We start from the raw sequence: 15,020 nt of genomic DNA, 5'->3' as shown, positions 1-15,020 counted from the left end.
CGTCATGCACGACGCAAGCCTAAAACACAAAGGTGTGCTGAGACAATATTTACTCATTCCGAGTGCTGAACACGCCTCGCTGACACAAGACAGGAGAGAGAGAGAGAGAGAGAGAGAGAGAGAGAGAGAGAGAGGTGAATGCCATTATTTCCTTTTATTTCTCACTTTGACCAGGGAATTGGTGAATGTGGGCCAAACATTCCTCGGTGGCTTTTATATTCTTTGCGTAGCTTAAGCTTCAGCAAACGCAGTGACTTGAAATGTGCTGGGTGATTATTACATCAGAGCATAAAGGCAACCATGCAGTAAAGGTTCTGATACTAAACCGCTGATCAGCCAGTTGCATTGAACACACGGCAAAATGCTGGGATGGGTCACAGAACAGCTCCTGATCAGTGGCGAGAAGATTAACACAGAAAACGCTTACAAAAAGAAAAAGGCCAACAGACATCAACCGGTGAACAAAGTGGGAACAAAGAGGAATCCTGCAGCGGCTCTGAAAACAACACCCTCGTTCACCGATTCATTCTCCGACTGCTTTGTCCAAGCTGGAGCCTCTCTCAGAGGCGGGGTACACCCTGGACAAGACACCAGTTCATCACAGGGCAACACAGAGACAGACAATCAGCCACACACATGGGCAATTTAGTGTCTTTTGTGGTGGGAGGAAGCCGGAGAACCCGAAGAGAACCCACGCAGACACGGGGAGAACATGCAAACTCCTCACAGAAAGGCCACAAGTTGGATTCGAACCAGCAACCTCCTTGCCGCGAAGCAACAGCGCTTACCGCTGCGCCACTGGGCCGCCGCACTACAAACGATGATCACTAAATATTTCGCTCTGTGGTGAGCTGAGAGAGACGCTTTAAATCGCGACCCTTTTGCATCATTGCTGACAGCTGGAGCATCACACAGCGGTAATGTTCACGCCTCTGCACGGCTGTATTTAATGCTGAAAGTAAAGTTTGACACTGGTTGTTGTTGTTGTTTTTGTTCAATTGGCATAACCCCCATAGAGGCTGCTAAACGTAGCATAAAAGGGATTTCAGACGCAATCCAGTAGAAAATGACCCAAAGCTGATCTTCAGTGCAGTTTCATCTTGAATGTTTTTTTGTTTTTTTTTACCTGGTAACGATTATAGCAAAAAGACTTAAAAAAATAAAAAATACAGTTACAATTAGTAAGAAAGAAAGAGACAGCCTGCTTTCAGGCTCTGATTCCTGCAGCATTCCACTGTAACCTTTGTGCTTGTCAGTCTGGACGACTTGTTTGGGATGAAGGAGGTGTGAAAGAGTTACTTTACTTTGGGAGCTGGAGGAGTCGAGTTATCGGAAATGATTTCAGGAGCCATGCTACTCCTCCCTGCAGCCACTTGCCTCCTTTAGTTCATGAGAGCCATGGCGCTTTCAGGCTGGCCGCCTACAACCCCAGAGAAGAACTGCAGCGCCAGGTGCACGTGTATGGGCACGAACACGTACGACGTGTAGATCACCATCGCAACGACGGAGAAGAGGATGGAGTTGAAGATGGACTTTTCCCAGGGCTCCAGGACGTAGATTCCGGTGAGCAGCAGGTACTGGTAGTACAACCAGGCCAGGTACTCCTTCAAGTTCTTGAAGTTCATCCTGCAGGCTGGAAGGAGGGGGAACGGAGGCGGAGGTGTTTGAGATTCAAGGGAGAAGGAGGTGGAGCTTAGTGATGGTGGAAAAACAAAGGGTGAGGGGGGGGGGGGGGGGGGGAAGAGATCGATTACAAGACATTAGAGTGTCCCATATACACATATCCCACATTCAAAGTAGTAAAAGTGCAATATGAAGTATTTACAAATGTATTGTGTACATAAGGAAATAGTTTTATTGCTACCAAAGTAAATTTCATGTTTACCCGAGGAAACACTCATCTTTAAATCCTGATATTTATACTTGCGTGGAAATCCTTCATCTTCAGATTAACTAGTGGATTAAGTAATCAAATAAATGTGAGGTGAAAATGCACAATATTTTTCATGGAAAAATAAATATGAGGTTTAAAAAAAAAGTGCTCTGACATATTTATTTACAGAATTTGAGTGCATTTTGCTTACAACTAAGTACTGCTTTCAATAATGTTTCAAATCAAACATGGTCCACGCACAGCTCCTGTTTGCTGTGGAGTGTGAGAAGTTCAACGGGGGCGTGGCCAGCAGGTGCACCCCACCTTGCGTTCTAGAATGTACTGTAAACAGGGAGAATATGCAGCTTTCTGACACCATCATTCTTCCTGGATTAGGATTAACCAGAATGTCGATTAAAAACCTCAATTTTTACATTTGACTCACGAATCTGAACATTTGATGAATAAAAGTTGATCTGAATTGATTCCAGATGGAATCTCGTTCACGTTCAGGTTCAGGTTCACGTTGTGCGTTATATGACATATTGCAGCATTAGAGCGCAACAATCCGGCCAAGCGCTTTGTGTGACTCACCGTGGCAGCCGGAGCGTCTCTGGACAACGAGGTGCTGCCGGCGGCCCGCGTCCCGGTGCTGCTCCGGTGCTGCTCCGGTGCTGCTCCGGTCCTGCTCCGGTCCTGCTCCGGTCCTGCTCCGGTGCTGATCCGGTGCTGATCCGGTGGTGCTCCGGTGCTGCTCCGGTGGTGCTCCGGTGCTGCGCCGGTGGTGCTCCGGTGCTGCTCCGGTGCTGCTCCGGTGCTGCGCCGGTGCTGCTCCGGTCCTGCTCCGGTGGTGCTCCGGTGCTGCTCCGGTGGTGCTCCGGTGCTGCGCCGGTGCTGCTCCGGTCCTGCTCCGGTGCTGATCCGGTGCTGATCCGGCGCTGCTCCGGTGCTGATCCGGTGCTGATCCGGTGGTGCTCCGGTGCTGCTCCGGTGGTGCTCCGGTGCTGCGCCGGTGCTGCTCCGGTCCTGCTCCGGTGGTGCTCCGGTGCTGCTCCGGTGGTGCTCCGGTCCTGCTCCGGTGCTGCTCCGGTGCTGATCCGGTGCTGCGCCGGTGCTGCTCCGGTCCTGCTCCGGTGCTGATCCGGTGCTGATCCGGCGCTGCTCCGGTGCTGATCCGGTGCTGCTCCGGTCCTGCTCCGGTGCTGCTCCGGTGCTCGGAGTAAACCAATAGCTGTCTCACGAGTTTGCCACTGGCTGAATGTGCAGTGGGTCGAGGACACCACATGTGCAGACGACGAGGACACCACACCCACTCCACTCGCGGCTCACCTGGCTCACCGATCACGCGTGTGAAGTTCGTCGCTTCGTGACGCGTCTCCGAACTTTCTTCGGTCCGTGCCGCGTCCGGCCCAAGAGGCTGCAGCCCGACGCAGGCGGCAGCGCCTCGGTGACGCACGGCAGCCCCCTCACACACACACATTTGGATTTGTTACTTGTAATCAAGCTCTCAATCTATGTGTGTTGCTGTGATACATCGACTCTTTAGAGACAGTGATGGGGAGAAGGATGCTTCAGAAGCTACGGAGCATCCTGGACAGCCCCCCCCCCCCTGGCACAAGGGGAGCGCTCGGACAATGAGACTGAGACCAGCCCCCCTCAATTGACATCTGTGGTAATTAAAATATGGTTATATTGTAACCCTCTATTGCTTTTTCTTTTCTTTGCTTTCATATTTATTATTCTTTTATATCTATGTACTGTCAATTTATCATTTCTGAGTTTTGTTCAGTGGAGCAATGTTGCAGATGGGATTTCCCTCTGGGATTAATAAAGTATTCTGTTATATATATATATATATATATGTTATATGCATGCTGGGTGTTATTGTCAAGTAGTGTAAGATAATTCCACAAGAGGACGCTTCACAGAAAGATTCAATATACTTTATTATCATTATGCGAACATAATAAAATCGTGAGAGGAAAGCTCTTATATATGAAATTGAAAGTTATTTTTACATTATGAATCAATAAGACGTCAAATCTGACCGCTTGTTTTCTCTTAAAAAGTCTGAATGTAGTCTGAATATAGTTTGGCAGGTTTTTAGATGCTTTTATTTCTTTATACATGAAAACCAAATCTGTAAAATCCAAATCAAGATGATGACGTTAGGCTGACGGAATCTCCCAGTCAGTCGAGCTGGACCTTCTTTCATTAGAATACTTGAAGCATTTACAGGACCAGAATCTTCAAAGTCATTTTCCAGACTGGAGTCATGGTGAATCTGGACTAAAAATAAAACTAAAACAAATACAAGCATTAACTCACATGCTGCTTTGCTATAATAGCTAAAGTCACACATATTCACTTACAAAATGTACATTTAGGAAACAAATGACTTTTCCTTTCTCCCTAAACCAGTAGAGATGACCGTTTCCCAGTCCCAAAATACTCCAGTATGAGCTGAGGAGTTTCACCTTTCGTATTTGTGCAGCCAGACATTCAGCTGGAAAGTCTTATCTCTGTTAAAACACATGCAGGTGCTGCTGACCTGCTTAGTTCTCGCACTTGACAACACTGTGCATTATTGATGTGTAAACATGGGCAACGTCGTGGCGCCGCTCAGGCAGGGACAGAATGCGTTTTAGCAAAGCGTCACACAGAAGAAGACTGATGAAACACTCGGGAAGCAAGAATTCACATCTGAGCCCGTCCACACAGAGCTCAAGTGTTTTGCTCTCACATGTCAAATGGTCTTCTTAACTCAGAAATCTTCTTATCTGTAGAGATAAAGAGGAAAATAAGGTCAAAGAGGGGTGATTTAAAAAAAAACATTGCTGTTGCCCCCATAACCCTCATGACAAACCACCAGAGGGGATTCAGCGCCAACACTTTCCCAAGTAGATCTGGTTACCGTTAACCAGCTCAGGTTTGTGAAAAACAGGACATGGCCTCTCCCCCCCCTGCCTCCCCCATCACAGAGACGTGCGATGCAGGCATTCCTCGCATCTTTTCTTACATCAAGATTCATGCATCAGGAGGAGGCACCTATACGGAACAATCCTGATTACAATTTAGGGGTTGATACTGAAGAGAGTTTGATACGAAGAGCGATAATTCTGCAGTTTAAGATACTTTAAGGTACAGTCAAGACATACAGAACAAAAAAACCATGCAGGACTTTCAAGGCTTGATTTTATTTTGCCATCACAATTTGTTGCCAAACTTACAGAATCGCTCCCTTTTAACCACATCATTGGCATGAGACAATTCTGCACGACATCTCTTTCATCTAATTAAAGCTACGCCGAGTGTAACATACGCAAACGTAATGTTATTTCATTCGTTATTTAAGCATAAAACCTGAACCGAGCACTGATGAAGGTTGTATTGATGCACGCTGGGAGCGGATTACATGATCCATGGCTGATATTGAGAACTGCAGTAATGCCTAATTGTACATCTAACCTCAGCCCGTATCAGAGCACAATCAGCTCTCACTGGCTGAATAGGTGCAGCAGACAGGCAATAGTAAAATGCTCCCCCTATGCTGCCAATAAAATGACACACACTTGGTTTGGCCCAGCAGATGTGAGCACCCTCTGGTGGATACGAGAAGCAAAGCACATCAAAGCACAAGAGCCGTCTCCCAAATCCATAACTCAGTGATGCAAAAACCACAAAAAGGTCATTTCCTGATAGACTTAGTGCATATTTTTGTTTTCCAATCATTTTCAGAGCCACTAATTATTTTAAATGTCTCTCAATAGGAAACATTTCCTCCTCTGGGACTTGCTTTCCTCCACAGAAAGTAATAGTTTAATATTTAGATATGAGCCATATGCACAATTTCCAGACAATGTCAGCATTTTAATTGAAAAGGGCAATAATACTTTAGAAACTGCTGAATGTGTTAATTCTGTGGGACCAGGGCGGACACAGAAATCCACAGAGGACAGAGTCTCTTAACAGAAACACCTTAGTTGAAAATCTCATTATAACCCACAGTTAATGGCTTAAACTGTGGAAAAGCTTCCCAATGGTTCAACCAGTCCTCACGGCACTTTAAAATCTGAGGCTTCAGCTCTGATTGCGTCACTGCTGTCAGTGTCGTGGAGACAGAGCGGCGACCCGCTAGTCCATCATGTCAGCGCCCTCTCCTCCTGTGGCATCAGTTAGGCTGAGCTCCTCCAGCATCTCCACCAAGGAGATACGAGGCGCTCCATCGTCATCCGTGTCGCTCTCTACGGGGACCTTTGATGCATCTGAAATCCAAAAATCAATATCTATTCAACTATCCAATATATCGTTGATAAATAAATTCCACTAGTAGCTTAAACCATGACTCTTAAACTAACAGTGGAAACAATCATCTCATAAGCAGGGAGGAAATCTCTCAGGATACTGGTGCAGTGAAGTCTGTCCAGCTGCTCACCTCTGTAGATGTTAATATTCTTCCTCAGTGTCTCGTCCTCCTCCAGGTCCTCCAGGAAGTCCTGGTAATGTCTGAAGACAAAATAACAAGTAAAAAAAAAAAAAACATTATACAACATGATATGGAGAAATTTTCCATGATTCACTTTCAGAAGATTTATTAATGCATCTTTGTTTTGTCGGATGTTCTGTACCGCAGTTGTGCAGAAAGGCCGTTGAGGTTTAAATTTGAAAACTTTATTTATTCAGAGAGGCATTTACAAAAGAATAAGATCTCTAAATGCATGCACATAAATAGTCATATTTAATGAGAAGAAAATAAAATACTTTTAAAAGATACTTCTTGCTACTTGAAGGTCTTTCAAGCACATTTTGGATGAAGTGTATTTGCCTTCATGTTCACACATCCCTCATTAACACAACACAAATGGATCATACAGTGGAGCCACAGCCTGATGAAGCTCATCCCCTTCAAATAGAGTGAATAAATTAACGGACATGAAATCACCATGTTGCACTGGGACATTTGTGTTTTTCCCCATCATGGTGAACATGACCTCTTTAGTACGAGTCTTTCCAACACACACGAGAGCTGCTGCTATAAATATCTGAAATATGAATAACTGTTACTCACATTTGAGTATCGTCTGCTAAAAACTCCAGGACTCTGTTTTTGTAATTACCTTGGTGTGTAACTAAAAAGGAATGTTTCGAGTGCTGCGGACTGGCTGAATGGAAGAGAGTTGTTCTTTTAGATACTTGTCTTTTCAAAAAACAAAAAATCTAAACGGTAACACTTGCGATCATTTTTATGAAATATGATTAAAAACCAGCAAGCACTTTAGAACGCAATAGACGCGAGTAAACTAACCCTCAACGCGTTACTTCGTTACTTTCCTACCTCTCATCGTCCGTGTCCATGCTCTCCCGTTCTCTGTCCATCTCCTGCAGTTTCCAGTTCCTGCGCTTCACCCTCCTGCTGCGGTCGTAACTCTTCTTGATCAATACCTGGGAAAGCCCACATCCGGCGTCGTAGAAGTTTAAACACTACAACAGGCATTTCATCTTCTAACGTGAAAAAATCAGGCAGTATTTTGTCTCACCACTAGAGGTCAGTGTTTCTCAGGCCCAGATTCATTGTCTGAGGATCTTTACTGAAGTGAAGATGATTCTTACCACATCAGGAAGATGGTGTGGGTTCATCTTATTCAGATACTCGTCATTGATGTTAGAATTGGCAAAGTCGTACCTGCAGGGCGAGAGGAAAGCGTGGCATTCAAGTAACGCTCCCAACCTGCCATCCAGCCTTCCCCGCCAGCCCCGGACTCACCCCAGCACCAGGTCTCCGATGTTCAGCAGGTGGCCCAGGAACGTACGGCAGTGATACTGCTGGCTCGTGTCCATCTCGGATGTTTTCTGAACCCACACCTCGGCCAGGGTATGCTGCAGCAGCACACATACAGATGGGACATAAATGGATTTTTAAGGCACTTAAACAAAACTACATTTGTTCTTCCTTCTCCAGACTCTCAGACAGTTGCATCAATACTAGTGAAACATGCAGGCCGAGAAAAGAGAGTGAGTGAACACTGCTCCTGCAGACGTCATTCTGTGTTTTTGCTGCTCTGGCTTGAATCACGCACGCAGGTTCAGGGATAACATAATGGCTCGCTGTTCATTTGTCTTCCAAAGGAAAAGCAATGTTCTCTCACAATGCAACAACTACAACAGACACACACACACACACACACACACACACACACACACCTTATTGGACCTCATGCCAGCTCCAGCACCCAGCTTCTGGTTTCTGATGATGTCGATGTCCATTACAAGGAACTCCTCCATTTGCCGTGGGCTGCAGAGACCGTTGAAGGGGTTGCGCCAGTATGTGCTCCCATCCACCTCAGCAACTATCAAGTAAGAGACGTACCCGTTTATTATACGTTAAATTAGATGCATCACTTTTGATGCGATTCATTTGTGACCGTTTAAATCAATGTACATTATCGAGTGTCGGAATCGAACTTGTAATTCGGGTGATGAAGAGCAGACTGAGGGACACGGCAGTTAAAGCGGTCTGTGGCACCAGACACTCACCCTGCAGGGTGTTGGGATCGATGAGGTGGATGGTACTGGTGACGCGGACGCACACACACACCTGACCCATGTTTCCCAGACTCTGCGCCAGTCGCGGTGACAGACACACTACATTATCCTGGCAAACCAGGAAAGACAGCATGAGGTCAAAAACCAGGGCAGAAGGAACGCAGAAGGACTTTCACCTTGATTTAGGATTCCATAACGAAAACTCTCGACGGAGCAAAAATCTGATTCCAGCTTTTATCAATGAAAATATCCCGTATGATTGCTGTCAATCTAGTTTGCACTTAAACATGCGTCTGCATTTACAATGCCAGCTTCTTTTTTAATTCTAACACAATATTCTAGCTAAAGTGAGAGGTAGTGAACAGACATGGGTGCGCTGGAAGTCAAAGTGTACCTTGCAGACGGGTACAATCTCCATAGAGAAGGTGCTCTTGTAGTTGTACGTGTTAGAATGGATATCATGAGAGATGAGCCGCTGGGATGTCTTTGACCTTTAAAATGGAAAAAAGATGATAAATATATTATAATTACCACCGCTGCCATCATAAACAGCAAAGAGAGAGAGCAGATTTCACACCGTCCTGACAACAACGCAGCCTTAATGTGATGCGAGTCGTCAGGATGAATTCTCTTGCGGTATCAGTGTTTGAGTAAAAAGAGGAATGTCATTCTGTACTGAGCCTCATTAGGGTGCATTTCTGCACCGGCTGAGGCGTCGCTACCTGCAGGGTACGGTGCACTGGAGGAAGTCGACCATCTTCTGAGCGTGCTGCTTGGAGCCAAAGTAGAAGTCAACCCCATCTAAGAGAGAACAGCAACACAACAACTTCATGGGTCGACACCATTGTAGACAACGTGCGTAGAAACACAGAACGAGTACATTCAAACTAAGAAGTATGTCAAAGCGCAGTATGCTACGAGCCCCCAGATTACGCCTCTCGCCTCAGCGCTCGCCACCTGGGCTGCAGAGCAGAAGGGGAGCAGCTGATGACACTATTTAAGCGTGTGAAAACAACCATTTCACACTCGACATGTTTGCTTTGATTAGAAGGGAGTACGGTCAGATTGCTCTGGTAGCAGAAGTCATTCCAACACACAAACAAAGTGCCACGCCTTTGTTTGTGCGTACTTTGTTTGAGCCGTGGAGCCGTCCGCGCAGGCCTGTGTGTGGATGCAGCAGGGCAGCGTCTCTAAATGGGGCGTGTGCAGCGCACCGATCCGGTGCGGGACGTCGGTTCTGATTACAGTACACTGATTAGATGTCGACTCCTGCCGCTATGAGGCCCACACGAGAACAGACGTGTGAAATGACCGGCGCGAGAGATAAACATGCACGGCGTGCCGTCTGCCGCAGGGAGAGGTGATGATCGCTCGCTACATCATTATGTCCCGCAAAGTGCTCATCAATGTTAGCTACGCTGATGACAAAGGAGACAAGTCCCCCCTCCAGGATTAAATTGTGCGGCGGCCTGGAGGAAACGAGCCGACTCTCTCCTTTAAAGATCTGGATAACCTACCGTGGATTTCTTTGATGTTGAGAGCATTCTGGTGCAGTTTATGCTTGAGAATCAGCTGCTCCAGATAGTAGAATGTCTTCTTATGGACAGTCTGTTTTGGAAAAATAAATAAATAAAGACAAATCAGCATCACCAGGGACATTCAGCGATCGAGTGGCTGGTCCAGCCTCCTGCCACATTTATTTAAGTAGGAAACCCAAGCGATTAGAACAGCGGCGTCCTACCTTCTGCCGTACTTGAACAACAGCTTTCCAGAAGTCCTTGGCTTCCACGCGGTGGCAGTCGTCACACATCTGGTACTGGATGACAAACTCCACCACAAACACCTGCTGCAGGATGGCGCCATTCATCACCTGGAGAGGCAGAGACAAGTTACACTGAAATGTCAAACTGCATGACAAACAAGGACAAGAATAGTGCATTCATTAAGGTTGTTCACAAACTAAACATGCTTTCAAGTTGCCATTTAGGCATTTCTGACTATCGTAACCAGGAGCCGGTGTCGGGCAGACCCTCGACTAGCATGAACACAAGACCTGGACCTTTAGCGCGACCTCAGGTTCGCGCTAAAGGTCAAAGAGACGAGATGACGGCCTCTGGCCACAGTCTCCTCTCTCAAATGTACATAACTCAGGCAAGAACAAAACAACTCCGTTGTAAGAGTTAACCCTGAAGTCTGTTGCGTATATGATTATCTTAAAGAATTCAGTTCCTGAATGTGTCAACATGACAGGATCGCTTTTACGTGTTGTAATCTTGACTTCAAAACACACAACTCTTGTTTTCTCACCTCTTTCTGAATAGTCACTTTCATCTTGATCCTCTTGGAGTGTGGCTCTGTCCACAGGAAGCCAGCATCAATGAGACGTACCTATGGAGAGGGAGGTGTTGCTGAATCCAGAGAGCAGGGGAGCCTGACTAAACAAGTAAAGTAATACCTCAACATACGAGTACAATTCCTTCCTGGACTGAACTCGTAACTAAAATCACTCGTATGTCAAATCAATATTTCCCGTATAAAATAACAGAAAACTATTTCATCCGTTCCGGCCTTTTAAAAACACTCAGTGATTACTGAAATATAAAATGTGGTTTCATCATGAGTTTTACCTTCAAGACAGCGGTGTGCTGAGCGAGGAGGAGGGAGAGAGATGAAGAGCGAAGTAATTGTACCTTTACATGTACACTTACATAAACTTAGACATAATAGTTGATAGTTAGGCTTTGTGTTCTTGATAGCATCCTTCTGTTTGAGGATTGCACATATCGATGTACTCCACACGTACTGCCGTGCCAAATCACTTACGCAGAAAACACAGTCACGTTTATCGATAATTTCATGCTTCATCTCCATCATCATCATCATCATCATATTTCTTTTGTCACTGCCATCCTTACCGCTCGCTTTCTTCGGACCCATCACTTATAAGGAATACTCACAGATACAGCCAAAGTCATTTAAATAATGGAAACGCAACACGGGAGACGAGAACGGAAGGTGGTGAATACCTGAACAGAACGAGTGAAGCGCGCTCAGAGCGCTCGGCCATTTAGCGTCAGCATCTGGACGCTGCTCGTGTCTCAAAGCAAAAGTATCGCTCGCAAGTTTGCTAGTATCTCGGAACAGTCGAGGTATTACTGTACTTCACAAGTACTCGTAATGTGTTGTTTCATTATGATTGTCAGGATGTACACTTCATGCTACAGCTGGATACCAAAGCAAAACTCATCGTCCACAAACTCTGATCTCTTCGTGCCAATATGCGCAGTAAGAATCAAACCTACTTTTGCCATCGAGCTCTTTATTTTTTTCAGGCAAAGGGCCAGCAGTTCCCTGGACTCCAGGGCACACTGCATCCAGGTAGTTGGAGGCTGCAAATACCTGCATGGAAGAGGAAGATGTACACTAAAGCACTCTGTCCCGACAGAAGGTTTATTACACCTGTAAATGTTTTCGAGAGGAAAACAAAAAGAGAATGATTTTTGTTGCATGACTTGTGCTTGAAACATACCTTTCACACTGTTTGCAGAAGTGCACCGTGACTTGCTTGGGGATTCCCTCTGAGATGTCCACCTGAGTACGCAGACATGCTACACACATGTTGGCTGGGTTTGGAGGAATAGCGGCGCCGCAGGTACAGCACAGGCTGGGAGGGGAGGAGCAGCACCGGTAAAAACACACATTTTACATCTCTGGTTTTTGTACCACGCCGATGCATTAATGCTGACCATTAGCAAAAAGAAACCAGATTATTTTCATTTTTTTCCCCCCTTTATGATTGAGATTTTTGGTGAGTGAATTGAATATGATTTTTTTGGAAACATCCTCCATTATAAGTAAATTGGAAAATTTGGATTGTGACAGTATCCGCAATCCACATCAGATCCAGACGACAGTCGGTGGTAAGATAGAGGAACCCACCCTATATAACTGTGTTAAATTCCATAAACATTGGTCAATAATGAACCCAAATTTTCTCTAGTTACTTACATGTTGCCCTGGCTGCTTGTCGCAGGTGCCTGGATGTACTCCATGGCTGCCAACTCGACAGGTGTGTAACAGTAAATGTCCAGTGATCGCTGAAAACAGTAAAAGGACAGAATCAGATTGTGCAGTCAAGGCTTCGTCTCAGAGAACCTACATTACTCTAACAAAGGTTAGGCTGCAGAGACCTCTGAGTGATAACTTGGAGCGCAGCCGCATTTCTAACACATTATAATTAATGTAAAACCACAGACCCCCCTGTTTTGTTGTTGTTGTTGTTTTTTAACAGACTGGTATACAATGAATAAATCAGGCGAGGCTCTATGGTCGCTGCTGCTGGCGGATACGATAGATGGGGTTAGCATTAGAAGCTAAGTTGCTAGTTTAGATGAGGAATTCTCACGGATTTTGCCTCAAAACTAAATTTTGAAGTCAGCGAAAAGTATTAAACAAACAAAACTGGTACACGCGAGTTACGACAAACCTTAGTTGAACTGGTTTGACAGTGAAAACCCACTTCACAGTGCCTGCAAGAATCTCCCACGTTTTCCCCACCGAGGATTGAGGAGGAGTTCTGTGACGTCAGGCAGGAGTCAAAGGACCCCAGGGCTGTCTCTGACTGCCTGATTAAATTTCTTGTAAAACCCAATTAAATATTATCTCAGTACCAAACAACGATATAAATACAGATGCTAGAATCTTATACCAAAGCAAGAAACAAGCTTTGACAAAATACTTTATTCTTCGTGCACTCCAACAGAATAATATAAAAAGAAACGAAGTGGGGGGAAAGAGAGTGAGGCGTACTTATATTTATTATAACCTATTCAGATGTGAAAGTATATCCTTGTACAAGACAATATACCAGATGCCAGACTATAAGACTGCGCATTATAAATGAGAGTTATAAATGAGAATTTAATCCAACTCTAACATCCACAGCACTGCTGTGGTGGAATATGATCCCAGGTTTTCAGGTTTTGTATGACCTTATATACATATACATATAAATATACATAAAGAATTTCTGAGCAAAGTTCCTCTTGTTGGCTTGTGGTCCCTGGCCCCTGCTGACACCATACAGGTTGCTGCTAAGGGCCTGTCAGACCCCCTTGCAAGTGTACAGTTCCACGGAAGTTTAATTATTTGTGACGTAATACTTTCCGTCGTTCAGTTTTGAGATGACTTTTTTTTTTTATCATATCAGATTTCGCCAATTACATTGCTGAAATTAGACCCCTGCGTTTCAACATGTAAAATAAATCAATAAAGTGTTTGATCTTGGAGCGCACCTGTGATACGGTTATCTTTCTGGATGCGTTCACGTGCTATCAAAAACAGTTAAACTAGTCTCAAACCGTGTGCACATCGATTATTATGCGTTGATTATTGAACGAGCAATGTCAGCAAACGCGACAATACTTATAATTATTCCAGATTTCTATATCTATATAATCTTGTCCGACATTGTTTTTAAATGTTTTTTATTTAATACAGACCTACGGGTTTACTTAGAATAAAATATTACCGCAACCACAAAATCATGTGAAATTCTTAACACTTTTATCAGTTCCCCTAGAACCTAACTAATTGAATTGTATTTGATTCCGCGTTTGGAGCTATAGTAGTGTCATTTTGTGAATGTATTAATCAACTACATGTGAAGATGCTGGAAATCAGCACCCACTGCTCAAACTAAAGTCATATCTGCTTAGCAGCCAGTTTATGGGAGGTTTTGGTTAAGTGTCGTATCATATACATGTACAGGGTGCTACGCATGTGATCTTATTGGATTTATTTTATTTGACCATGTATGCTGTTTATTACATCATATTATATTATATTTTTCTATACATTTCTGTTTCTGTGTGTGTACCTACTTAATATATCAGCGCATTTATGTCAACCAATCAATCAATATGGCCCTATGTTATTCGTGGATAAGTTTGTGACATTTTACACTACAATTTAATGAAAAAAGAACATTGAAAAATTAAAGATGGGAGATTTAGATATAGACATCTGTCATAGAGAACAAACCTCCACTAAGGCAGCTGAGTTTCCCCTTTTTATTGTCCATGCATCAATGATATGTTTGACCTTCATCATGTAAATCCTCAATCATGAAAATATTTCACATTATTAGTCTGATAGTTACTGAAAAGCTACAGTAGTTTTCTTCAGGCGCTAGTTCAAAATCAATTACTGACCGAATCAGCTCAACTTCAGCTTCAATACTGCAGTTATCAGACAATAGCATTTTAATATTCTGATTCACCAGATCTGGGATTATATTTAGATCCGGATCAACCTTTTAGTGTGTGCAGATCCTATAGGAATGACACTTAATCCGAAGAATCCAAGGCATTATACAAGAACGCAGAAGCAAATTATTGCTCATATTTTCTACAATGATGATGATGATGATGATGTGTCTTTAAAACAAATTGGATCCAGATAATGATCAGGATCACAATTAAACTTTAATTAATTGTTACTTGGGGGGAAAAAACATATCAACACGGCAATAGAAGATATAATCTTACACAATCCTCTGATTAGAGAGTCTAATCTGGGATTCCGAGCCGCACTTGAAGACAAC

General features: G+C 44.3%; 2 protein-coding genes across 2 annotated transcripts; both read right to left on the bottom strand.

The window, feature by feature from the left end:
• Window positions 1-1,382: 1,382 nt before the first annotated feature.
• On the bottom strand, window positions 1,383-1,625 carry LOC137917258 (serine palmitoyltransferase small subunit B-like). Its single transcript, XM_068760073.1, has one exon. It carries the CDS (start codon window positions 1,623-1,625, stop codon window positions 1,383-1,385), a length of 243 nt encoding a protein of 80 aa, XP_068616174.1.
• Window positions 1,626-5,068: 3,443 nt separating this feature from the next.
• LOC137917257 (60S ribosomal export protein NMD3) lies at window positions 5,069-12,468 on the bottom strand. Its single transcript, XM_068760072.1, has 15 exons — window positions 12,425-12,468; window positions 11,946-12,080; window positions 11,719-11,815; window positions 10,724-10,804; window positions 10,158-10,286; window positions 9,934-10,024; window positions 9,139-9,217; window positions 8,811-8,907; window positions 8,408-8,525; window positions 8,075-8,220; window positions 7,638-7,750; window positions 7,484-7,556; window positions 7,209-7,315; window positions 6,309-6,379; window positions 5,069-6,138 (listed from the first exon to the last, which is right to left on the bottom strand). The coding sequence occupies exons 1-15, from the start codon at window positions 12,466-12,468 to the stop codon at window positions 6,008-6,010; spliced, it is 1,512 nt and encodes a 503-aa protein (XP_068616173.1). The 3' UTR covers window positions 5,069-6,007.
• Window positions 12,469-15,020: the final 2,552 nt, after the last annotated feature.

This window comes from Brachionichthys hirsutus, unplaced genomic scaffold (genome assembly GCF_040956055.1).
Source record: "Brachionichthys hirsutus isolate HB-005 unplaced genomic scaffold, CSIRO-AGI_Bhir_v1 contig_986, whole genome shotgun sequence".
Taxonomy (NCBI): domain Eukaryota; kingdom Metazoa; phylum Chordata; class Actinopteri; order Lophiiformes; family Brachionichthyidae; genus Brachionichthys; species Brachionichthys hirsutus.
This window is presented reverse-complemented; position numbering and strand designations above follow the sequence as displayed.